Genomic DNA, 27,160 nt, shown 5'->3' on the forward strand with positions numbered 1-27,160 from the left:
TTTGCCCCCATGTTAAATATCACAGATATTTTCCAAAACTTTTGCTTTATTTTAATTATTGAGAAAGGAAAACAACTAAAAGAAAAGTGCACTTTACCATCTCGCCCATATTTTGATTGTAGGCCATTCGCTTTTCTGTCACACTGTCCGGGCATTGGTAAATGATAACGAAAGCCGATGGGAATCCAAGCTGTTTCCAATCATCGACCACTGCTGGTAGGGAGAGGACGTCTGAGGTAGAGAGAAGCAGAGGTAATTGCAGTGACGGATGACGTGACCGATACGGTAGCAATGAAAGTGAATTGGTCTATTGTCGGCGGTTCTCCACGCAGCAGGGTCATGAGATTGAGCCGTAAACTGCTGCTCATGATAGGACGAGGGTGCACATAATGGAGCTCGCTGCGGGCTGGGCAAAGCGCACACTGAGGGAATACCTATGCTGGCGAGTTCTTGGCGGACGATGGCTTGAACCTTGTTAGCAGTGAGTGGGGTCGTGTCACTTGCAGCAGTGTGAACCAGAGCAAGGGTAATGGCTTCAAGTTCACGCCGTTCAATTTGGGTCACATGATCCGATGAAACTGGAGGTGGCGGCTGTGTTTTTGCATGGTCTTCACAAGACGTTGCAGCCGTATTCGGAAGGCGGGCAAACACGCTGTCAATCCGCCGGTTCTTCGCTTGCTCAAAGCGCCAGCATTCCTTTATATTGACGTCCACTGTGGAATAATTTTTGCATATGAGGAAGTTGAATGCGTTGTCCTCGATCCCCTTAAGAGTATGTCCAACTTTGTCAGCCTCAGGCATTTCAGCATTGGCTTTGCGACACAATGCTAACACATCTTTTATGTACAAGACGTACGACTCTGTCGAGGTCTGTGCCCTAGACGCGAGCATATTGTTCGGGGCCATTTTTCTTCCAATAGGCTTCCTGGACAGGTCCAAAATTTTCTTCCTGCACAATGCCCAACTCCCGAGTTCTGCTTCAAGCTTTTCATACCACGATTTGGCGATTCTCTTAAAATACAACAACAAGTTCGCACGTATAAATGTCGGGCCCCATCAATATAGAGTACTCACACGTTCGTACTCTGCCAGCCAATCTTCAACGTCTACTTCATCTGGATCGCCAGAACCGCTCAACGTGCCAGGATCCCGCGGGGTCTCGAGCACGAAGAATATGGTCACAGGAGGAGATGTAGTCACCGCATCATCTCCAGCCGCAGGAACACCAGGAGCAGATGCAGACACCGTATTTTCTGTCATCGTTGCAGAATGACCCTTCATACGATAGCCGCTGCGAAGTTCTGTTGCGAGGCGGTCACCCAGCACGTCCACCCAATGTGACGGGGCGAGATCTAGGTTTATAGTATAGCGTCCACAGTGAATCGGCAGCCGAACAAGATGGCTGAGTAGCCTCTCGCACAAGCGTCTAATGCACAGGTGCCTTCATCCTCTTCGCAAAGTGATACGCTTGCTCCTGTTGTTGGTGCACTATAACAATAGATATATTTGTTTTGCCCAAAAAAAAACACTTTGCATCGCATCTGTTGCCGCTCGCGCGATCGCTCCACCAAGGGAATCGAGCACATGTTATGTGAAGTTTTGCTCTCTTACACCGGCTCATTGGTCGCGCAGGCAAGTTTGTTATACCGCAATAATGCATTGCTAAAACACGATGCATTATGCACACAGCATTCACAAATACGCAGAACTAGAAAGTGCATCGTAGTTGCCGCTCTGTCCGATTTGGTTCACTGTTGCACACATTCCTGTGGGTGTTTTACATTATTTTATAACACGTAAAATCCAAGTTGTTTTACTTGAGGCTGCTGCTGTTGCATCCCAGCATCACGTGAGCCTAGCCATCACAATTTATGCAAATGCGGTTGTTAAAGCTCGCTAATGCACCGGTTTCAGGCAGTTGAACGTACCGAGAACTTACTGCTACCAGCATGCACTGCGGTTGCGGTGACATAGTGAAGCTTGCTGGTGAGATTGGTCTATTCACTGTACCCGAATGCTACAGCTTCGATCCGTATGATCAAAAAATGCATATCGAAAAAAATGTATGCGTTTGCTTTTCACAATGTAAATTCATAAACTTTGCGAAAATTTGTCGACAATACTGCCATTCAGAAGGTACCACTGAAGTTGAATGAAGTTAGCCGAAAGGCATAGATTGTAGCAGTGACTGCACGTTTACATAGCTCTAGCCATTTTAATTTGGTGTTCGAGCTTGAGGTTGTTGGCGGCATGTAGCACTACATAATATCTATTATAATTACGCTACATGCAGTCATTGTATTCGATTGATTTTATGACTGATTTATTTTATTGTTTTATTTTGATATCCAAGATATCATACACCTCATACAATCAAAGTAATTTATGAGTGTGAACAAGCAATAACGCACGAAGGGACGTAAAGTGTAACTTGCTCTTTGTGAGTTAGCAGCTGATCGTGCATCGTCGCTGTCACTGTGGGTGCTTTCATAGCCTTCTACGTCCACTGTGAAATTCTTGCCATCTAGATGGTTTGTTTCAACATCACTGCTGAAAGAAATATGAATAATTTTCTCCGCCGAATGATTTCAATCACATCGCGTCACACCTTTATCAGGGTGCAAAGAACATTTTCATTTTTCAAATTTTACTCTCAAATCGGTCAGCAAGTGAATCGTTTGGAGTGTGCTGCCACCTATCAACAAATGTACATAAACAAGCGCCACAGCGCTGGCCAATTTGAGATTGCTCAAGCAAATCGCGAGCCCACCTGACTTGCCGCATATGAAGCAAGTGCGAAGGCAGCAATAACGTTTCCGAAGGGGGAGAGGCACAATTTTCATCTGAAGTGGAGCCCAGGCAGGCAGATGTAGTTGAGTATTATTTTGGGGTCTGTTATACAGAGAGAAAAATTTCTGGAGGGAGGAGGGAACGTGCCTGGTCTTCTATCCTCTGACTACCCCGCTGGCCTTTGCCTTGCCACAGTGGACGTAGTGAAACTGGTTATGATCAGTCAAGTCTCAAGGAAGTTTTTATTTCAGTTTCTGCATGAAAATGGGGGTTGGCGAGAGAAAAGCAACGAGTTTAACATCACTTCACGGGCCTCATCATTGGGAAATTTTGCTTGTGCATGTACTTTTTAACTTTGCCGTCTTAACACTCCTTTCTGTGACGTTATGGTGGCAAAGAACTTGCAACATGGCCAGCTCTCGGGAAGTGTTCTAAATCTAGCGGGAAGTGTTCTAAATAGTGGGGGGTTAGCATTTTTAGTGGGTAGAGCTTTAGTGACTAATTTGATTATATCTGTAAGAGTAGCATCGACAAAGACATTTGCCTATCGGATAAGAAGCATGACAAAAGAAGGCAAAGTGCATTTGATGTGTTGTCTGGGTCACTGCAGTGGCTTCACGCGGTTCACGTACAAACTTTTCTTATGACAGAGGTTTTGTTTTTTATTACTGATTGTAGGCTGGTAATTGAATGATACAATTTGAACTGCTTTGGCATCACAAATTCTCTTTCTTGTAGCGCATGTAAATTATTTATAAAGTCTTGAATTCTTTTGCAATGTACTCATGCATGCCCTTTCTGTGCAGTGTACACACAGATTTCGTCGGCCACCGGTTGTGCTTGTGTGTTCTTATGTGCACACCGTATGACAAGACAACGGCCTGGCGAATGGTGGCTTCCCGACACCGAGGCGTCATCTATCTACGGGTTCATCCGACAAAGAAGGAAGTGCACGAATACCTCGAAGGGAGGAAGGACAACTGCTTTGTGGATCGCACGTCATACTGGGGCATCAAGTTTCACCGCATCATGAGCACAAGTGAAAGTCCAGTGTTTCCTAACACGATGAGAAGTTTATATTACGATTATTCCTTCCAACATGCAGCATAAGGCGGAATTTCCGCACGTGCACAAATAGGCAGTACAGTAATCGCACACAAAGTCAAACCCACATATGTCGAGCTCACAAAATATGGGAATTAGTTTGATATACTCTGCAATTCCATATAATGTTTTTAAGAACTTTGATGATTTATGGTGAATGGTAGTGTGGAAGTAAACATCATAGTATTATGCGGGACGGTTTCCAGAAGTTTCGATTCTAGTTATCTGTACATACTTTCATTTTTTTTAAGAAAACATGCGAACGTGTGAGACATAGCCTAGATCCACACATGTGAGATGGTGTTGTTGCTAAATGTGAAAGAGAAAGAAATTGGAAGAAGGTGGTGGTCTTCCTCCTAACACCTACGCTCCCGCCACGAATGTGTCTGTCTTTATTGTTCACTTAATTTTTGGTATCCCTATTTCACTGGGATACTTGCCAACAAATATTCTTTTTGATAAGAACTGTTACTATGACAGCTTTGGATTGTTGCTCCCACAGCAACATATAGTGATGAAAATAGTAATACTGGAAGAATTAGTGCATGCAGTATAAGCACTGGCACCTATGCCTCCTTTTATTTTTATGTTTCGCCATTGGGGAAACGCTGCATGTGGGGCATGAAGCGAAAAACAAAGTACCCATTAGCAAGCGATGCTATCACCTCTCAGGTTCGACGACTGAGGGGAGCCTCGGGGAAAAGCAGGAACGCCTTCAGCGGAGCGCATCAATAGTTGAGGCGTATGCCAACAACAGTAGGTTCTCGTGGATTTCAACCAAATCTGGCCTTCTGCTTGTCAGAGCAAATACAAAAGACAACTCAGCTATACACAACTCAGCTATACACAGCTATACCCCAAAACGCGTATTTGGGCTCTTGGCCATAAGTTTATGGTGAAATGAGGCCGCCTGAGCGCTCACCCACCAGGCTTTTTACTCCAGCTTTAAACACCTCTGCTACGGTTCAATGAAATAATTTCTTAATATTGCCATACTCACCGCCTTTTGCCGGCTTCTGCGAAATGGCTGAGTAAGGTTTATGAGCGAACTTCAAGGGGCCTGCAGACGAGTACCCTACTCTGTCCTAGAAATATGAAACGCCTCGATCCAAACACGAATGGGTGGATCGACACTACTAGCCTTAGTTCATATAGTATTTCAGTTCATTGCTTTCACATTGCCTCCCCTGTGCGGCGACACTGTTACTTCTTTCTATTTTTTCATATTTTGCAGTTTGTAGCTGTAAAGCACTGCTGTGGTGCCACCACCGAACCCAACAATTGGCCTTTTTGTTGTGATGAAATACTTTTCGAGGCTCGGTCATCATACATTCTTAGAATATGCCTGCACTGCATTTTACGAGCACTCGACAAAGAAATGCGAGACAGGACGGGCGCTGACTCCATGATTGGAAGCAGCACCCGTCCTTTCTCTATAGGTAGAGTCAGTTCTCCTTTGCTGTGTCTCCGTAGCCGTACGATTGCTTTCTTTTTTTAGGAGAAGGGGGGGTCGGCATTTACGTTTTCCAATTTCTGAATTTTACGCTAGAGTGCCTTTCGCTAATTTGCCATTTTTGTGTTTATACTTTCTTCCGACTTATTCATCACCATGAAACTGAAAGGACACACTATGGAAAGCAGGCATTACGCAATGTGCAGAAACATCACAAACCGTGAAAAAGAAAGGAAATTAGAGCTTAGACGTTAATTTACTTGCTATGATACCTCGCCATTTTTTTTACAAATATGACATAAACTCAAGCAAAGGATCATGTGTTAAATCAAATACAATATTTTACTCCAACGCAGCTGAGCCATGGGTGGCACCCGAGGAAGGCGAATTGGTGAGAGAAGGTGACTCGTACAACACCGTCTTGCATGGCCAGATTGGAATGCACACATTTGTGATATCAGGAGAAGTAAAAGCTGTCGACCCATCTGTTCAGTGCGAGCCAGGTTCTACAGCAAGCTACGTGGAGTTCAAGACGAACCGCGTCTTCTCCGCTGAATCACACCGCTTGAATTTTCACAAGTAAGTGTTCATTCCAGTAAATCCAACTTACCCTTTTCTTTTGCTTTTGCTTCACCCATTTCGAGTGAGTCCTTGAACAAAAAACTTCCTGTGGAATAAAGTAATGTTATGAAAATTTTTATCAGTGCTGAAATTTAATTGGCAAAGCAGCCCTTGTGTATACCTTAGTGTCTCAGTGGTACAGTGGTTACAGCGTCCAACTACTCAGCCGACGGTTGTAGTGCGATCTCGGCAGCTGAGATGGCAATTCGATGGAGGTGCAGGGCTGAATATTAAAATCGGTAGCACAGTAAATAACCCCAGCTGGTTCTGAGTGTTTCACTTAGTGTACTTCATATTCACGTCATAGTCTTTGCACGTAACATCCTCTCTGTTATGTTGAATTTAGATTAACGTTTGCGTAATAGTGCGAATTCAGGAAATATTGTTACCATTCTGCAAACCTTTGGTGCGGCCAGCATGCTTTTATAAGTAGTTTTCTAATAGTGTACGCAAAGTTAGCGAGCTCCCTGGGCGTAGCGTTTGCATGTGGGTGCTGTACGAGCTTTAGAATAGCATTTCTTCATCACAAACGCTGACGCATGCTCGAATCATCTCAAAGGGGCTTTGCAGCCACCTTGTGAAGAGACTGCAAATGCTAATGATGGCTAGCTTTATGATGCATGCGCAGTGACAGTGACTGCAATGAATAGCGTGTGCAATTCTTTGCATACGCCATTCGAAAACTTGCAAATGTCGTAGGATAGTGTCTACGTGGCCAAGCTGTGAGAGTGAACAAGCTTAGAATGCTCGTCTACATTCCTGCGCGCGGTAATATTATTACGTGTAAGTAACAACAAAATAAAATTAATATGAACCACGTAACAAAAGTGATAATTTTTATGTTGCAGATTTGCTGGCACCGTTCTTCAAAGTGATCTCAAAATCAACGTTAAGTTAGCCTAGTACTGCCTCACTAAAGCTACCTGAAGGCAAGCGTAGTCATTTTACACAGCAGTTTGCTATGAAAAAAGTTGATTCATCCAAATGAACACTAAATTCAGTTCGAAGCAGCCCAAGTAACCACGGATATCCTCTGGCTGTCCAATATGAATACAAATGTCCAGCCGTGTGGATATCTAACTCGGATAGCCAATGAATGTACTGTGAAAATCATTGTCCCGTGTGGCTGTTTTCTGGACGTCCAAATGAGATGTCCGACCGGACATCAAGTTTTGAACGTTGACTGGCTGTCCATATAAGGACATGCCAAGGATATGTGTATTTGCTCTCAATTATTGTAAAATTAAGATGTAGTGAAAAAATATATACAGTGAAACCTCGTTAAACCGTAGTTGGCCGAAGCTCGGAAAAAGTATGTACTAAACTGTAGTATTGCTTAATCGAAATAGCGTCAGGTCGCTCACTTACTTGTCAAAAAAATAAACCTTCAGGGAATGCGATGAAAGAACAAAAAACGTGCAGTAGGTTATTAACTTCGCCTGACAAATTCTGTAATCTTCATTTGACGACGCGGCGGCCTAGCAGCAACGACAGCGGCCTCGAACTCACTTATGCTGTGAGCCAGCTTTTCGGCCAGCCCCCTCTTCTCTGCAAATACTCACATGACAGTGAAGCACTGCGCCGACTTGGCCACAGTCGGACCTGGATCACCCGTGTTGTCGCTTTCCATGTCGTCCTCATCACTATCATTTCGTGACACTTCGACAACCGAGGCAACAATGGCTTCGACGGACATGTCCAGAGATGTCTGCATATCGCTGTCTGTGTCTCTGAAGTCGGGGAAGAAAATGCCTTCCTAACACCCTGCCGCTCCAGAACTTCAGCTAGCAGAGTTTTGCAAGCTTCGTCTACAATGTCTGAAGTCTGGTTCATGGTGTCACTGGCGTCACTGGCACTCGATGCTTTTGTCCCAGCTTCGGCATGACGCAAGTACGAAGCAGCACAAGCACACATACACAACATGTGAAAAACGATGCGAGAGCTGTACAGCACGGATCAACCAGAGAACACCCATGCATGGCGCCAAAGGAACAAAGAAAGCAAAGCAAGCGCACACCGTGTTTGCGTGTGTGCAAAGCGCCATCGCCTAGACAACACCAGAAGCCTAGCCGGCCGAGTGCTTCTTGTTGCAGAAAAAACCAAGAGATGGCGCTCACCAACACAGCCGTCATCATCAGCAACACAAACAAGTGAGGCGTGTTTCGATCTCTGGGGCTTGCTGTTCTGTCAGGACGCCCAGTGGGGAATGACATGCTGCGGCGAGTGCACTATGAAAATTGGAAAAACTACTTATTAACTGATACATACGTGATAAGCTGGTACGGCTTATGCTGATACAAAATGCATTATGTTCAATGGCCGCCAAGTCGGGGATTTGACTTCACTACTGTTAAAACGATACTACTGTTTACACGGGTAAGGTTTAACGAGGTTTCACTGTATATAGATCTGCCAAATCCCGGGTGTAAATCTTGTGAAATTTCATTAAAAAGCTACTCTAAAATTCATTCAAAGTTTGGCACATGCATTTATTTGATTCCAGGGTGCCAAATAATTTTGCTTCATGTGGCAAAACAATCTGGTTGATTTATTATATGTCGCTTATGTCATTAGAAACAATGTATTTAGTGTTATTATTATCGCATGTGACCTGACAAAGTGCAGATCGAGCGCATCATAGAAGTCATCACGTAGGCAAACTTCCATGCACCATCCTTGACACTTCTGAACAAGCGGTGCACTGCAGTCGCTCAGATTCCTCGAACGTACACTTTACGCTAGCTATGCCCCTCTGGATGTGTTGGGAAAAAACACGCCCATTGTGCCTATTGTCTCGAAACCTGCTTGACCAGCAGCACGCAAAGAGAAGGAGGAGGGGGAAAGGAAGGTGTTCGTGTCGCGTTGCACGTATTTATGCTGAGCCGGTCTCCGAGGCTTTGAGCGCAGAAGGCAGTTTTTTTTTCAAGTGCGCTTTTGTGGACATCAACATCAATATGTGCAGTTACGAAGAATGACTCCTCTATAAGAAGCACCAAAACCTGGCACGAGCTCACCACTGTTTTTGGCAGAGATTAGCACGACGAGCAGCAGCAACCCCGCTCACTCGCACGGAACAGATAAGGCCACTTGTTACATAGCTGTTCTTTACGTCTCATATCGAACATTTATCTATTTTTATCACACGTTAACTATTGCCCATCATTTGTATGAGCCCTGCTAATATGTTGTAGGTATCAGTTCTTCATTTGCTCGCATATTCCTTGCTATTAACTGATTTAGGACGAGCACATGGTCAGTGCCTGTATACCTTCTTTAAAAGCATGTGCTACATTCATTAGTTATTCTCCTGTGCTTGCCCATGTGTACGTATTGCAGTTACTAGAATAACATTGATATTAACAAGCAGGAGTTGGGCTTCTTGCTAATAATTTAATCAACCCACAAAGAAGCAATTGCTGCCACCTAAGAAGTCATCACACTTGAATGCGTAAGGGCATTGAACACTGAAATCTTGGAAGACTACATACACACTTTCACAATCGCGGCTGGGGACTGTGAGATATGTGCTTTTTAGTCTTCATATATGTTGATAGTAAAGATTCGATGGTTCTTGAAAGCCCGTTTGGGCTCTATTTTCTTTTAGAATTCATTTGCAGCAGAAAAGCTCCCGTGGAATAAAGATGGGCCTCCGAGGGTGTGGGTACATTATACACATGAAAGGTCTTTCTTAGATACACACTAGCTATATACACACACAAGCTATTATATATATGTGTGTGTGTGTCTGTGCGTGGTCGTGTGTGTGTGACGTAAGAAGGCAGTGACTGATGGTGGAAGAAGAGGATGAGGAAGTGCTTTAGAATAAACATCGTGCATGAACCAGGCCGTGTCTCCCATTCATCATATTGTCACACGAGTCGACGGGATGAAGACCTGGCGGCCACTCATCAGCCTCACATCATTCAGGATGCCACCGGCAATACGCGTCAAATGAATATCGACCACAGAAGAGGTGATCTCAGGCGCATGCAGTTTGCGGCATCATGACAGAACTATCGGCTGACCTTCACATCCTCAAGTACACCGAAGTTGCAGATGATGGACTTGTACAGGACTGGTTCGGCTTGTTCGAGCTCCACGCTACCACTGCATCATGGTCGAAACGGGAGATGGTTATGAACTTCAGCGATTATGTGACTGATGAGGCATTCAACTTTTACCTTACCTACATATTCGATAACGACGAATGTGGCAAAAGATGAGAGAACATATGATCACCCGTCTTAATGTCTGTGACAAGAACTTCCTCATTACTAACCGTCTGGAGACAATCACAGTCGGCAGTCACAGTCCACAATCTTTACTCAAGGGACATAGCTTTCCATCAAGTTTCTCTTCTCGAAAGCCGGTATTTTCAAAGTCGTCGCTCCAGCATACGACACGAGATGTTGCTCGCCCAGCTGATGCCCTTCATTCTTCGTCTTCATGCGTGGGTCCACCACCCAGTTTTCCATCACGCTGCTCTTCAAGCACTCCTTACGCTCAGCGGTTGCCTCATAAGGACGGCGTGTTCACAATAGAGGAGCTGACGAATCGTGAAAATACCCTGTCGAGCCATATTCCTTCCACACAGGCTCATGCATCACCGTCCAGTGCATACACACTTGGCACTCGAAGCAAAACAGAAAGATCAGACGCATCGAACATCACACGTTACCTGGCACAAGAGCCCATCGTAGTGAACAGCGTAGAAGAAGCTTCTGAAGAGCTTTCTGTCAACTGTGAAGCATTATCTTGATTGCCCGAACTGTATGACAACAGCCTACAGACTACCAGCTGATTATCAAAAAGGGCTCCCACCGCAACACATTCCACAGCAATATCAGCTATGCCAGCAAAAGTGTGTTCAAGACTATAATGAAGATTCGATTGCAACCTAACATATATCAATCAATTTGAATTCAGTAATCACAGTCATAGGCAGCCTCTACGCACTCGAGCACAGAGCAGAAGTTTATATTTTCCGTCAGGCGAAGTCAGCCATCTGCTCATGGGTACATCCCGGCCCTTTGTCTACTCGGCCCAATCTTCTACCTGGTTTCCCATCTGCACAAAAATCGCCAAGGCTAACCTCTTCCATACAAAACACAAAACAAGACATTATTCAAGCACCCAATGTACTTGACTCTTCCTCTTGCTTATGTAAGCCACCACCTGGTTTTGGGGTTTTGGGTCAAGTAGCTCTTCTGGCGCTCGTCACTCACATCACATGCCTCAGGATATCGCTTTATACGCAACAGACCAGCTGAAATATCTGCCTCATACCTTGTCAAGCCACTGCCATTCGGAAAGCGGCTGTACTTCAGGAACGCTTAGCTCAATTGTCACGCAAAAAAACAAACATATGGAATTGGAAGTACATCAAGCCATGTTTGTGGCGATCTTATCTTCAGGAGCTCAACCAACTGAAAGTAAAAAAAATACGGAGTCACCATTGAATGCAAGTCTCATTGATAAAAATTAAAAGGCATCTACTGCTTTCTTTGACACGAATCATGCTTACATCTCACTTGTAAGTAACGCGGAGACTACCGAGAGCATCTGCTCATTTAACGACGATGACCACCCGTAATTTTCCCAGTGCCATCACTAAACCAAGAAAACACAATGACGAACGAAAACTTCAACGAAAGTACACTCGCGACTTGAGCAACATCGACAAAATAAAATATTTGATCCAAGGACCATTTTCAAACCTAAAACTTCCAGATGAAGGAACCTTGCCACAGATTCTCTCTACACCTGCAATTACATAGGCTACAACACCATAGAAAATGCCAAGAAGGACGCAGAAGCACTTCTTGCACACCCCCAGCACTCAGGCATCATGCCGTCATAATCTGTCAAGAAGCACGCATTCTAGAAGCAAAGCGTCTGTCGCAGCTACAATTCACAATCCACGCATGAGACATCCGACCTTCCAATGCTACAAGGACTCGCAACCTTGTTTGTTTCCTCACTACTATCCAGGCTGCGTCATCGTCATTTTAAATGTTGAAGGCATGAAATGTTCTCCACAGCATAACAGTTAGCCTCGCCGCCCCCCCTCCCTGAGGTCTCCTAGATATCACCGGACTGCCTTTCTTGTGAACGTACTTGTGCAAGTGAATGAAACCGCCGTGTTACACGGTACTACTTCATTTTCTGATATATTTTTCTCATTATGAGACTCCACTTGTTGTGATGCTTTAAAGTTTGTAGGTTGCGCATTCCTTCGGGGGTAGGGGGAATCCTGTGACATAAGAAGGCAGTGACTGATGGTAGAGGCAGAGAATGAAGAAGTGCATTGGAATAAACATGGCCTATGAGCCAAGCCACGTCTCCCATTCATCATATATATATATATATATATATATATATATATATATATATATATATATATATATACATATATACAGAGAGAGGGAGAGAAAAGACACAACTTCGCGGTTGTCTTAGTTTTATTTCCAACAGTTTCGAGTGGTGGACCGGTGTTCCGCAGAATTTGCAAACAAGTGCGACGCTATGCGAACATGCCGCATCGCCATAGTGGTGCAAGAAGAAAACGGGAGAGAGCGACAAATTAGTGGTGTTTTACGGTGCTGACATATGCTGTGCCGAACAGTTATCCTCCCCTCATTCGCTAAAGTAAACCAAAAAAAGCCAAAGTAAAGAAAGAACAAAAAGAAATGTAAAAAAGGCAAAAAAGGGGGGGAGGAAGGAGAAAGAGAGTGGGGAATACAGCGGCTTCCGGGATGCGTCTTAGAAGGTTGTGGAGGGACATTGTTGGTGAGCTTCAGTGGCAGGCAATTGCTTGTAGCGAAAGGGGTGACTCTGCAGAGAGAGCCCCCGATGTGGCCCCTTCTGTAGTCATTTAGGAAAGAAGGGGAAACAGGTATTTTGCGGAGACCACACTGACACGTTCCATATGTGTGTGAGGTAGGGCGGTAGATTTGTGAGGGTGGCGGTAGATTTCATGGCAAAGATGGTGAAAACACAAAAGGCCGTTTGAAAAGTACAGGCTAAATTTTTCGCTAGAGCACATGTTGATATGACAGCTTGTATGTATGCAGCCCTTTTGTACCACTCCCCGAAGCGCTTGTGATTGAAACCGGCTGGCACTGGTTGGGTTCTTCCACTTACAAATAATAGGGCAAACATAAGTAAACAAAAGGGCCGAAAATAGAAAGAAATGTGAAATGTCATAATAGAACAAATATTACCAAGAGATAATGAAACCAGTGATATTGTAGGACAGATATGTGCACAACTCAGGAAAATGCAAACCGACAAAACAGTAATAAAAAATAAAAACATACAATAATAAATTATAGTAAAAATAGTAATAAAACTAAATAAAACATAAAATAAATGGAAACAGTCATGAGACAAAGAAATACATATGCAAAGAGAGCATGAAAAAAATGTTCGGTTGGTCCGTTCCCCCGGATAACTATTGGGCACTTTCTTTGAGCATGTCAAAGAATAATATATTGGTTATGCCAGACTCGATTCATGTCCCATCTCACCTCTGCAAGTCTTAAGGAACGATGGGTTGCTGATGCTTTCATTGATGCCATGTGGTAGTGTTTGAAATTTGTGGATGACGTATGACTCCCTGTGTTCCCATTCACGAGTTCCACGGAAGTCTGACTGGAGGAGGGTAGCTTGTATTTTATCGAATGAGTGTTCTGGCACATTCAAATGCTTTGAAAAAAGGAGATTTGGTAGTGTGCTTGTGTGGGCTTTGTGGTTATTGAAACATAGTCTGAACATTGTACCAATCTGACCGATATACTGCTGGCCACAGGCATTGCAATGCGGCATATATACCACATTCTGGTGGTCACAGTTCAGGGGGTCCTTAATTTTGAATGTGAAGCCTGAGGATGAAGCCTTGGCAAGGCAGGTGTTGGTCATCCGTTTTGCAGACTTGGCAGCGTGGTTTTCCGCATAGCTTACAACCTGATTCACTACTTTCAGATTCGGTCGTCTCAGCTCTAACTAGAATGTCTTTTATGTTCTTTTCGCGGTGGTATACCACTTGCGGTGGCTCCGTGAAAATTGAGGATAGACGCGCAGTATGCTGTATAATGTTCAAATGTTTGAAAAGGATATTATTGAGGTGCGGTAGTGTGGATGAGTATCTGACGACAAAGTTAGTTTGGTTTGTTGAATGGCGTAGTATCGAGCCCGACAAAATTTTGTTCCTACTTGAACTGCGCACCCGGCTGATAGCATCATCGATAATTCTCTCTGGGTACTCTTTTGCCACAAGAGCTATTTTAAGATCCTTGGCATGACCTTCGAAATCTAACATGTCTGAACAAATTCGACGGTATCGGTGTGCTTGCGAGTATGGGATGGCTGTTTTGCAGTGATGCGGATGGCTATTCTTAAAATGAAGATACTGATGGCGATCCGCTAGTTTTTTTTGTATAGGTTCATGTAAATTTTTTGTCATTAATTTGACCAGTAACATCGAGAAAGTTTATAGTTGACTTGGAGTAGGTGTGTGTAAACGAGATTGATGAGTGAGTTGAACTAAAGTCATTTATGAATGACAGCAGACTTTCCTTTTTGTGATGCCAAATCATGAATCTTTTGTAGATGAGAGGCATCAATGTCCTGCTTGGAAGGAAGGGTTCTTCAATGAATGCCATAAAAGTATTTGCTTAATTAGGAGCCCTCTTTGTACACGTAGTTGCACCGTTTATCTGCAGAAAGTGCTTATAATCGAACTCAAAGTTATTGTGGCGGAGTACCAACCTTAGCAAACTTAACAGCATGTCCTCATCTAAGCACACAGGCACACTGGCCTTCTTGAAAGCTGCAGGTGTTGCATCAATGCCATCTGACTGTGGTATGTTCGTGTATAGTGACCCGACATCCATTCTCACAAGGATACTATCGTTAGGAACCTCGAGTCTGGAGATTTGACGAAGAAAGTGGTTAGTGTCTTTAAGAATGAGGGGATAGTTGGAACAATATCCTTAAGGATAAAGTCCAGTGCACTTGACAATCTTTCCGTTACTGTGTCATTGCCTGAAACAATAGGATGACTGGGGTGGTTGGCATTGCGCATTTTAGGGAGCAAGTAAAAGCGGCCTGGAGCAGGCTGCATTGATTGCATTGCCATGAACATATCAACAATGATTTTTTCATCCTTACGAAGCAAATTAGATTCATGGGTGATTTCTGACTCGAAAAATTTAGTGGAGTCGTCTTCAAGTTCTACATAGAAGTTCTTGCCCTTGAGTTGCCGATAGCCTTCTCTCAGGTACTCAGTTTTATCTAATATTACTATCGCCCCACCCTTATCCGCAGGCTTAATTACCAAATCCGCTCGACGGCGTAGGAGCTCCAGTGACTTTGCTCTTCCGAGAAGAGATTGTTTCTATAACGCCTTGTTTTTGAACAAGCCGATATGATGTCTTTTTGTACTGTAGATATGTACATGTCTAGGTGTCTGTCCCGCTGCTCAGGCGGTGACCAAGTTTTTGCTGAAGAACCAGGAATGCTGTTCGACTCGGTTCATGATCATGGAAGTACTCCCGTAGGTGCTTATTTCTGGCAAAATCACCCAAATCCTGATACAACTGGAATTCATTAAGTTTTCCACTAGCCGGACAGAGTGTAAGGCCTTTTGAAAGTAGTCTGATTTCGGTCGCAGATAGCTGTGCTGAAAAAAGACTAAGTACACTCGGAGGCGCTGTTTCCATCCCGGTTGATATCTATTGGTGCCGCCACTATAGGTGCATGTGTAGTAATGGTCACAGTTACCCCATCCTGCTGTAGCTTGCGACGCTTGGACACTAACCACTTTCTCCGTGAAACCACTGGACTCAACGTTCCTAACGTTGGTATCTTTGTGACAATGGATGTATTGTCACTATACACGAACATCCCGCAGTCAGATGGCATTGATGTGTGTATATGTATATATGTATATTCTTCAACGGCCTGTCCACATCTGTGTTGGCTGTCCTAGATGGATGACGAGCGAATGCACAAAGTTGTTACCTTTGTACATTTGATGTACGTCCATCATACGTACTGTGTACATCCGTGGACATCTGATGGAAGTTTGAAATATCCAAAATGTACGTCCCGTCGTCTGCCTACCGGATATCTGTGGTTACTTGAAGGGCACTTGAAACCACCGTACTGTACTACGTCAACCAACAAAAGTTGGTAATGCTTTATCTGATAGATAGTGGGCGCACCCTTAAGGCTACGTGTCATTTAGCGTATAACACATGCGTGTTTAGATCACGCTACTCCGCAAAGCCCTTTAAACTGTAACTGCAGAAAAGGAAGTGGTGCTCCGTGCTGCTTTAAAGTGCAATATTTGCTAGTAACTGCTCCAAACCTTCTCCAAAAGTGTTGGCAAACTAAAAAGAATGAAGTTGAACCAAGGGACCATCGTGTGAGCCTAAGCGAAATGGTAAGCAAGCTGTATACAATATCATCCCAGTAAGCTACTCAGTGGCGTAAATCGAGAAAAATCTCAAGGGGTGACACATATCAGGCCACGGTGTCCAGTTTGTATTTTTAAAAAGGGTTGTATCTTTATTTATATAAAAATCAAATCGTGCTTTCAAATAAAATTAAAAAAAACGTGCATGGTGTCACACTGCTGTTCACACAGCTAAAGGGAATTTAACACTGGTACGCAGCAGAAGATAAAAAGCATTTAAAAAGTTGATTATGCTATACTTAACTGTCGAGTCAATTATGTAACGTGCTAAAGGTAAATCTCCAGTGCGACCCTCGCAAGGGGTCGCACTGAAGCCCTTGCAAGCCTGAACACAAGTCCGGACTCTCCTGGAACCTTGGATCAAAGCCTTGGATCATGCGAGATGTCTTGCACATGAAAGGAAACTAAAGCGGCTTAAAGGCAAGGGTGCTCCACGCAATATTACTCTTTCTGCTCAGGACACACTGAACGAGGCTCTGAGGATAGCTAAGTGTAGATACTTTCAGGATACTCTGCCCAACTTTATTACGCCTGCCCCGCAAAAATTTTGGAACTTTTTCAGCAAAAAGACCAACTGTGTTGAGCAAATAACACATGAAGGAGAAACTATTGTCGACAAGAAAACTATGCCAATCATTTCATTTTGTACTTCCATAACGTTTTTTTCAGCCTCTAACGAGCCACTGCACCGATTTTCTCGAAGTAATGACGGCGTTCCAGATCCAGATATTTTATCTCTACCCGGTATTGTTTCGTTGCTCCTGAATTTGAAAACTAAAACTTCAACCGGTCCTGATCAAATTATTAACACTTTTTTTACGACGATATGCCGAGATGCTATCGGAATTTCTTATAATCATTTTCCGCGCTTCCATCCGTTCCGGCCGCTTGCCTCTTGACTGGAAAGTGAGACGCATTGCTCCAGTGCACAAAAAAGGTGATAAAGATCTGGTGCCAAACTACCGTTCAATTTCTATAACGTCTTCGTCTTGCGAAAGTGCTTGAACATATTATAACTAAATTTATTTAACATTTCTTAATGAAAAGAACATACTTTCGGATGTTCAGCATGGTTTCAGGAAAAGTTTTTCCACAGAAACGAAGTTAATTCCTGTTGTGCACAGTTTTTCACAAATTTTAGATAAGGCAGGTCAAGTGGATGTCACCTTTTTGGATTTCATGAAAGCATTCGATCTTGTTCCTCATGATAAGCTTATTAAAAACTGGAATTGATTGGCCTTCCAGAACTTATAATTACCTGGATTTCTTCCTATTTGTCTGACCGCGTTCAGTTTGTAAGCATTTCTGGTATTTGCTCTGATCCCCTCCCTGTAACTTCTGGGGTTCCCCAAGGGAGTGTACTTGGGCCTTTATTATTTTTAATTTATATTATTGACATTGTTGATACTGTTTCCTTGCCGGTCCAGATCAGACTGTTTACTGATGATTGTGTGCTGTTCAATGAAATAACTTCTTATGACAACCAGGTCTTGCTAAACACTAACCTCCGAAATATCTCTGCATGGTGCGAGCAATGGGAGATGAGGTTAAACACAGACAAAACCGTGTTTATGCGTGTAACCAACAAAAAAAATATTTTGCAATTTACATAGAAATCCGGCACCCAGACACTAGCTGAGGTTGTTGAGTATAAGTACCTTGGTGTCACTCTAACCAGCGACCTCAGCTGGAATAAGCACATCTATAATATTTGCACGTCGTCGTTCCGTAAACTTGGTCTTTTGAGACACAAACTTAATCATGCTCCTTCTACTGTAAAAAAACTAACTTATTGGACTGTTATACGTCCCTCATTGGAATATGCCTCAATCATCTGGGACCCATACACAAAAAGAAACATTGAGGCTCTCGAACTAATCCAACGCAAAGCGGTCCGTTTCATTTACTCCAAGTACCGAAGAACTGATTTCCCCACAAGCCTTATGAAAGAAAACAGTATACCCACACTAGAAAAGCGTCGTAAAATTCACAGGCTCAAATTTCTTTTTCTTTTACATAACAACAAGCTGTCAGTAAACCGTGATTTATATCTGAAACCGCTTACGACAAGACAAACCTGGTATCGGCAAACTCATTCATTAACACCGTATTTTGCTAGAACAAACATTTTCAAATACTCGTTCTTTTCTCGAACCATAAACGAATGAAACTGCCTACCTCAATAGTTAACTGGCTCTGTAGAGGCTCTTGAGCATATTTAACCATGACCTATGTTTTAGTATCTTTTGTATATGATGTGTCTTTTTATTGTTCTTGCTGTTTTACACCTGTGTGCAATGTTATGATCTTGCCCCTCCTGCTGGGGCCCTTAAATGGGCCTGCAGTATTTTGTAAATAAAAAAAATAATGAAAAACGTCCTGCCCTTGATTTATGCCAACATACTGCTTGTATACTAGCTGCATACTAGTATACGGAACACTTAATAATAAATATAAGCATTGAATTGATGCTTATGTGATGTTTTAGACTTCAGGAGTCATTGGGAACATGCATGTGCTTCGAAAATACCAATAGCAGCCCTAAGCTATAGCATCTTTTTCGGATCCGAAGACACTTCAGCCTGCTTCAAAGCACCTTTTTTTGTGCTCCATAATCTGCTCCAAAAAAGCAAACTGTCGCTTCCATCACTGTAACTGCCTATTATTATTACTATCCTGCCTATTATGATTAACCGCCTATATATTATTACTACCTGTGAAACTTAGTGCGGAAATAAAACTAAAGATGAACACTGGCTCGGCAAGAAATGGTTGAAATATATGTGGTTACAGAGGAAAGCAAGGTGGAAATTTTCACCTGGGTTATTCCCCGGGTGTATAAATTTTGTTGTTTGTTAATGATTAACTGTTCTTGTTTTTCTTTTGCTCTTACTGTTTTCGCCTCATATATGTAGTATGAGAAAAATAAGAATTAAGTTGATGGTCTGCACTTGTCCCTATCTGTTATTTGTCTGTGTGCTTTACTCGGCAGCATCCACCAATCATGGATCATCAACTGGCCCAATCTTCCACTTTGATTAGAAATGATTATGCTGACGTAGATGGCTATGAATCAAAGAACTGTGCGAGCATGAGAGAGCTGGTGAATGCTGCAAGACGCGTTTGTTCGGCTGTTGACTCGTGAGAATACAACTGTATTCCTGCGAAAGCGGATGTGACTTCTAATTTTAACAATATGACTGCGTGTCACTCTGATTTACTAGCAGCAGCAACTGCGAGTGGCCCCCTAATAGTCTCTCAAACAGATGTGGCCGAGGACTAATCTCGTATCTTTCTTTCAAATATTCAGAAGGCGTGTTTAAAAAAATAAAATGCATGAACTCCATAGTTCATGTTTTTACTAAGATTTACGTTGGTAAAATAGTATGGCATGAATTTTCTAAAAAAGGCTGAATTGACTGTCATGGTATCTATTAGAAAATATTTCAATTACTACATCGAAAAAGAGAGTTTTCATATGAGCAGCTCAAATCTGGCACAGCAGATCTCAATTTCATGCTTTTATACGTGTTTCCTTCGAGATAATACTCGGCAGTGCGACAAAACTAAAGGCTCAAGCGTTGAGTACACCAGAGAACACGAAGTACAATGCACGAGTGCTGCCACCAGGCATCGTAGACCCAAAGAATAGGGTCTCCTGTCATTATCATTATTGTGATATAGTTCATTTCAAAACAAAAAAGCATGGAATTTCCTATGTGTGGGGCCCATAACGGGCTCAGTCACAAGCTCGAATACACTAACACTAGCGCACGCCTATGATATCACGAGCGTGTTTCATAGGTCTCAGACAGCTGTGTGTTACCAGAGGCTTGGAAAAATACCAGCATCTAGAGGAAAGCTAATGAATTCTGGCAGATACTACTGCATCTATGGAGTGTGAGAAATAGATAAATACATAACGCTATTTTGTGGGGAGTACGCGGGAGATTCCACTTGATATGATACACTACAGAATGCTTGATGTCCACCTCTGACCTAGCTTCCACTTCCCCAAGCACTTTGTGTGCATCATGTGCTGAAACTGCACGTAATCGGTAAACATTCCGTCATTATCGATCCATTGAGTTCGTATTCTGGTAGTTTGGCAGTGAATCCCTAATTTCATTACTGGTGATGTTTTGTTTAGTTAACATCTGTACTAGCCTGTATACTGTGAGAAATAAATAGTACATGTAACCGTCAATAAACTTGACTGTTTATTTTCATCCTTATTGTGTAGGCACAAGCTGCTCTCCTGGTGGGCCAAGTCACGTATTGGAGGCGTCCCAAGGGGATTGTGTGGTTTTCGAGATGACAATGGCATTGTCAGGCACGTCCAAGAGTTTGATGTGAGCAAAATGCCAGACAAGGCTAAGGTAAGCCAATATCACTTCAGACGTGTATGTCTGCAAGCGTTGCTTGGCGTCTGTGCCTGAGAAAATTCGGCAACGCTTGTTAAGAAATGCTGTCATTAAAAGAGCAGGACGTTTTCTAGCACTTTTGCGGTGCATCGGCAGCACTCAAAATAAATATTAAGGATTGTAAAAGCATTGCCAGTTTATAAACAACTTAAATTTTTTGACCTACGGGCATCATTTTCTACCAAGAATTTCTTCAAACTACATTAGCGCTTCCACTCAACGCCATTATAACCAGTGACGTTGCCTGATTCCTTGAAATGAAGATTTGTTCTTCTATTGGCTGAGTTCTCTTTGGGTTAATCATCGCTGCATGAAGAGCTGGTAGTAAGGCATGCTTTGTGTACACTAAACCTTCAAAACATGCAGAAACTGAAATTATGTATGCCTCTACGAGATGGCAACCTTGAAATTGACGACTTTTTGCTGGCATCTCGAAAAGTCTCTACATGACTGATGTGCTTGCTACACCACTCTTGTTAATTAGATTGGTAAGTGAGCGATTACAACAATTTAAACTGGCACAGCATCGTTTGTTACCTTGCTCAATCACTTTGGGCACTTCCTATCGCATTGAGCACTCCGTTTCAAAAAATGTTTTTCTCGGGAGGAGGGGCAGCGACTTTTTGTATTTATTTTAAATAGCCTCCACTCAAATGTGGCTCCACCGCTGTTAGTGGCTAAACACCGCTGTTTGTGGCTAGGCAAATATTCACCTTCGTGGAAAAGAAAAACCATAGCTAGTGTTCATATTAAATGGCGAGAAATCGACTTCCAGCACACCTTAGCCAGAAATTGGTAGGTTAACTAACAATAAATATGACTGACAAATACACCCGTGCAGTTACCGGTACTTTTTGTTCGAGCCGTGCATCTTTGTCGGAAGCTCTTGGCCGTGAAGAACTCAGCGTCTTGTAGCAGTCCTTTGTTCTAGCACGCCATAACTAACTTAATACATCTTAGCATTGCATTACCGTGCCTTACAGAAATTGAACTTTGAAGGCTTCATACCTAAGTAGAAATGTTAGCTCTTCTTTTAACGAGACTTGCACGCACTTCTGGATTTGCAAGACACACCCAGAAAAACGAGTGTGAAACAGCTGCAGCAGAGCTTGGTGAAGCATCTACGTGCGTAGACCATGCTGCCCCCCAAAAAAAGATGCCGCCACGCAGGAGAACGAGCTTGCCAGTTTTGTGCTTATGGATTGTCGATGTGCGTCTTAACCTTTTTCTGTTATGGTAAAAGAGCGTAACACCCATAGGTTGGCAAGCAAAGTGGACATTCCTTGGACTCACTCTAAATATATATTTCATACAATAGTGCTCATTTCGATCCGAAACTTTACTCAACCGGGCTCACTCAGACTGATTCACAAAAATATCATTCGTCTGAAATCACTGAGACTCGCGGCTCAAACCTTAGTCTAAATAAAAAAAGCACAGCATATCTACAGAATGAATGATGATGAGCGGGGCAAAGGTTCCAAAGGTTTTATCGGTAAACCATGAATCATTCGCTGGTAGCATTCATGCATCTGACCGTCTTTCTGTCTGTCTTCTGTCTGTTTGTCTGTTCTGCCACCTGTCTGACTGCATATCCATCATTCTGTATGTCTGTTCATTCGTCCATCTAGTGAACACTATAAGTACCACGATTTCGCATATTTTCATCATATATTCATCATATACAAGTACTGCCATCTGGCAGACATTTCATGAACTAAAACGAGAAGTGGCTACTACATAGAGGAGATGCATGACCCACGCCTTAAGGAGCTTCGCCCCTTAAAGAAACAGCACAATTTGAAATGTTTTGTCAGTCGACCCTTGAGTGCGCCTGCCGACCTGCGATAACACTGCCGAGTTTTTCTCACCTTGAGCCTAAATGAACTCTGCTTACTACTTTGTCAGTTTTAGGCACACGAACGCCAGTCTGCATTCAGCGTTCATGGACGATGCCATTTTCTCGTTTAAATCAGTAAACTAAGTGGCGCCGACTTATCAGTACCCACATACTTTGTAAGGTTAACTGAACTAGATGGTGAAATGGCAAGCACCAAATATGGAAAATAGGAATAGTTTTGTGGTATATATCTCCTAAAGTGATGTCGTAAATGACGTGTCCTAAACACACACACAAATTCCTTCGCTTAACTCTCGATTTCTGTTTTTTTTTGCTCCTTTGTGCTGTCCGTCATCAGGAAAGCAAAACAAACAACATTGTGTACACTTCTTGCCATGCAACATGCGTTTTGCTTACTATGGCTTATTTGGGGCCATCGTTTTTTCAACTGTGTTTTCACTTTGCCTCATAAGAGGTCAAAGAATATTTTGCTACTGTTATATACATTACGTAAACCTGAGCTTGTCACAACTGTACCTTTTGAATGACATGTACTGATGGCGGAACAATTTCTATTAATTAGAGTATTTAATGCTAGCAACTAAAACAATTTGCGTACACAATTGCAAAAGTGTTAGATTCCTCGTTCTTGTTATTAGCTTAATGAACAAGTATTGGTGCTTTGTTTTCGAGATGTTTTATAGAATTCTGCTATTTCTTCTTTTTCTGTTGCAGGGACTGTGGTCAGAAGATGTGTGCATGCAGTTCCTGGATGATGCGCTTAGCTTCATTAGGCAGCACGTTGAAGGTGACGACGGGAGGTTAGTTCTTTAAGCTGTGGTCATGTTCATTTACTTATTTGGTTAAAATTAGCAGGCTGCATTCAGTGCAGCATATGCACACTGACAACCCTTATCAGTCATTGTCAGGCAGCAATTCTATGACTATTTTCTGTACGTCCATCTGTCCGTCTAGTCGGGGACATCAACGTAAACATTATGGACCTTACGACCCTGCTTCGCTTCATCATCAGTAGTCACTTCATGCCAATGAATTGATTCTTAAAGACTTACAACTGTGGTATTTAACATGAATGCTGCGCGCGTCCTGTCTTTTACCCGTCTTCGTCTGGGTAAAAAGTGCACTAATAAGCATTTAAAAAATGAATGTAAACCACCTCGCTCGACTTAGTGCCTCACTTGAGGTGATCTTAGAATTCCACGAGCGGCCAGATCGAAGGTAGCCTTTTTGTGTTAGCCCCATTAGTAATTAATTTATTTGTGTAGGCAAGCAAATTTTCCATGCATTTTGTTTCACTGACTAAGCCATTGTGCGCCGCATCTACAGGTTGTGAGTCAGCGGGTAACGAGAGAGCCACGTGGTAGCAGCAGTAAGAACTCGTCATGTTTAGTAGGCACTGTGACACTTTCAAGATTCAGGAAACCGTGGTGGCTGAACGCGCGGAGAGCTGATAATTTCATACTCGTGAGCCGTGAGTCGTTATTTCTGATGCAGATTTGACGAGCTTTTGCCTTTAAGATATTATACTCAGTGCTTTTTTTCTAGCTAAATTATCTGATACATCTTGAAGCCTTGAAGATACCTTTCAATGGTATCTCGCCAAGAATTTCTTGCAACTTGTGTGCGCCATTTTTATTGCTACAATGCTTCACCTGATCAGGTGTCATTCAACCTCGTGTAACAGACGGAAGGGCCTCCATCTTAGGCTGACCCTGTAAATATGGTTCAGTGTGGCTTTGTTACGTTACCGTCACCACCTTTAATTTTTTATCAAAAAAAAAATAAATAAGAGAGCTCCTGTCACTGCTACGTCGCGATGGCTAGCTTTTTCCACTTGATTGTTACAAATAAAGAATTAAAGAACAAAATACAGTCGAATCTCGATAATTCAAACTTGAAGGGGCCCGAAAGTTAGTTCGAATTAAAGAAGTTCGAATTAATGAAAGCTAAATAAATGGAGGGCTCTCCATGGAGTGGCACATGTGCTTTGAGCTAACACACGAGGGGGAAGTTTCTGAAGATTTACATTTATTCACAAATCACAGGACATCCGTTAATAATTGAAGTAATCGGTCAGGCGCATCTGCACACAATTGCCTCGCAGCGAGTCAACCAATTTCCCACGCAGCTTGCAAAGCATTCCTATCTACACTTCAGCATTCTTCTGGCAAGAAAAGCTGTGCGCGAAAATGTCGAGCGCCAACACTTTCTAAAGACTATGACAACAACGTCTGCTGCTGCGTAGCGGAGCCTGCGCAGCCGCAGCATGGCCAGCACGTGACGAGAAATGAGAAGCGTCTTCATGGGGAGAGAAGCAGACCGCTATTTGAGAGAAAACCAATGCTCCACGACAGCTTTTTATTTTTTTGCTCTCTTCACGCGTGTCGTTAAAAAAAAGCACAGTTACGTGGCAGAGAAGGAAGAAGGAAGAAGCCTGGCACCCGCGCGTGAGAGCCCCCCCCCTCGAGGCACGGAGCCAGAGCCAAGCTCCCGCAAGGGGCGAAGGCTGCAAAAGATAGTGCCTTTTTCCTTTTCTTTAAACACACATTCATTCGCCCAGCGACGGCTTTCTTTTTTTTTTGTCTCTCTCTTGGCACACGGCGCTGTAAGGAGGAGGGTCTTTACGGGGCAGGGACGGAAAAGGGAGAAGCGTGACATGGGTGCGTCATCGATCGGCATTTTAGAGAGAGTGAACATTCCACCGCAGCCTTTTCTTTCCTTTTCATTTCCTTCGCAGGCAGTGTTGAGGTGTCGCAGGGGCCACGGTGGGATTGGGCGGGTTGCTGAGAGCATTTTGGGAGTGCGGTATGTTCGAATTAATCCTCGAAAGTGCTTGGGCGTTCAAATTATTGAGCGTTTTTGCCCATTGGAATACAAATAGCTTTAACGGGACCTCATCGTGTGTTCGAGTTATCTGGAAGTTCGAATTAAGCATGTTAGAATCAATGAGATTCGACTGTAGCACATACATATATACAATCCTATATCTGTGAGTCCAAAAGTTTTCATTTGTGCAGGAAAAACACATAGCCTCCAAGCTGACTTTCATGTTTTCTGACTTGCAGGACTGTGTATCTTTTCACGTATGAGCCGTCATCCTACCAGATAACTTGCAAGCGTCTGGCGGATCCCGGGAAGCTGTACAGCTTGCCCGACTGGTTCCTGAAAAGCATTGAGGGCAGTTGAAGATCTTCCACGAGCCGCTGTTGCTTTCTATGTAGCGTGCAGAAAGCCATCTGACAAAACAGAGAAGAGCTCTTTTTTGATAATTTATGAGTAGATGTGGCTGCTCCAGAATTAGTGCCTGGAGAATTTCAGATAATTTGGTGTACATATTATATCTGTTCTTAAATGCTCGCTAATTTTCTCTATATTTTCTTTTGTGACAAGCATCCTAAAAACAGGTGACATTATCACATTTTTCTTGGACGATGGAAGTTATAAAAGTAACTACTAAATCATCTACAAGTTCTTTTCTACATCGTTCAATTAATTTGCAGTAGTATTATCGTTCTTTATATTTTTCCTTCAGGGGTAAAATAAACTATTTTTGCTGCATGTATTGCGTTTTTTTTTCGGTAAACCCGACAAAGTCTAACTCTGATGCCTACACATGACATAAATTAAGAAGGTGCACTAGGCTCTTGGAATGACAAGCTGACCTACTTCTTAGGTATTGAAGCTAAAAAGGCAGGGCGTGCGAACAAGGACGCAAGAAAGGAGACACCACAAATGCCATTTGTGGTGTCTTTTCTTTTCTGTTCATGTTTGCACGCCCAGTGTTTTTAACTAAGCTCGTGCTTAAAAGGCACTTTGAGCATGCAACTGTGATCTCAACCAAGTGCTTCTCTTTGCGTGCCTTAAACCCCATAGATAAAAGCGAAGTGCTTGTTTGAGACAAGATTTGTCACATGCCGTACTGACCGCAATCTGGTGGTGTCCTAAGATGTGATTAGTATGAAACAGGTTTGTAAATATTTAAGAGTCTAATTATAGTTGATTTTATAGATTTCGATGTGGTTGCCTGTATTCTGAGCATTTCTCTATTACCTGATTGATAGTATGAATGTGGCCGAATGTTGAGTAGCCAGTTTGAAATCCAGCTTGTTTCTTTGGTTGATTGAAATCTAACCTTGTTTTAATTCTATTAGCAATTACCTTTGTAAATAGCTTGTGTATGACGGAGAGGAAGCTGACCATTCTGTAATTCTTCAAGTTCTTGTCGTTTTCTTTCTTGTCTACTAAGATTATATTAACATTTTTCTAAGATTCTAGTACCTTCCTTGTCAGGAGAGAGCACCAGTATACCCCAGTGAACCACAAAATTTGTATTGACATTCATGGTATGTTTCTCATGGACATTGTAAATGTCTTTTAGATATCCATAGAAATCCAAATTATGAAGATTAGATAGGTACACGCAATAA

The 27,160-nt window shown here is 42.8% G+C and overlaps 1 protein-coding gene across 1 annotated transcript in view; it reads left to right on the forward strand.

Annotated features, from left to right (window-relative positions):
- Positions 1-26,669, forward strand: part of LOC142804111 (decapping and exoribonuclease protein-like) — a 126,576-nt gene extending 99,907 nt beyond the window's left edge. Inside the window, exons 2-6 of the mRNA XM_075890688.1 lie at positions 3,597-3,829; positions 5,704-5,926; positions 20,692-20,827; positions 23,448-23,533; positions 25,799-26,669. Coding sequence (XP_075746803.1) covers positions 3,597-3,829; positions 5,704-5,926; positions 20,692-20,827; positions 23,448-23,533; positions 25,799-25,919 — 799 coding nt within the window. The 3' untranslated portion in view covers positions 25,920-26,669. The remainder of the gene's footprint in view (positions 1-3,596; positions 3,830-5,703; positions 5,927-20,691; positions 20,828-23,447; positions 23,534-25,798) is intronic.
- Positions 26,670-27,160: the final 491 nt, after the last annotated feature.

This window comes from Rhipicephalus microplus, chromosome 3 (assembly GCF_043290135.1).
Source record: "Rhipicephalus microplus isolate Deutch F79 chromosome 3, USDA_Rmic, whole genome shotgun sequence".
In the NCBI taxonomy this organism is placed as follows: domain Eukaryota; kingdom Metazoa; phylum Arthropoda; class Arachnida; order Ixodida; family Ixodidae; genus Rhipicephalus; species Rhipicephalus microplus.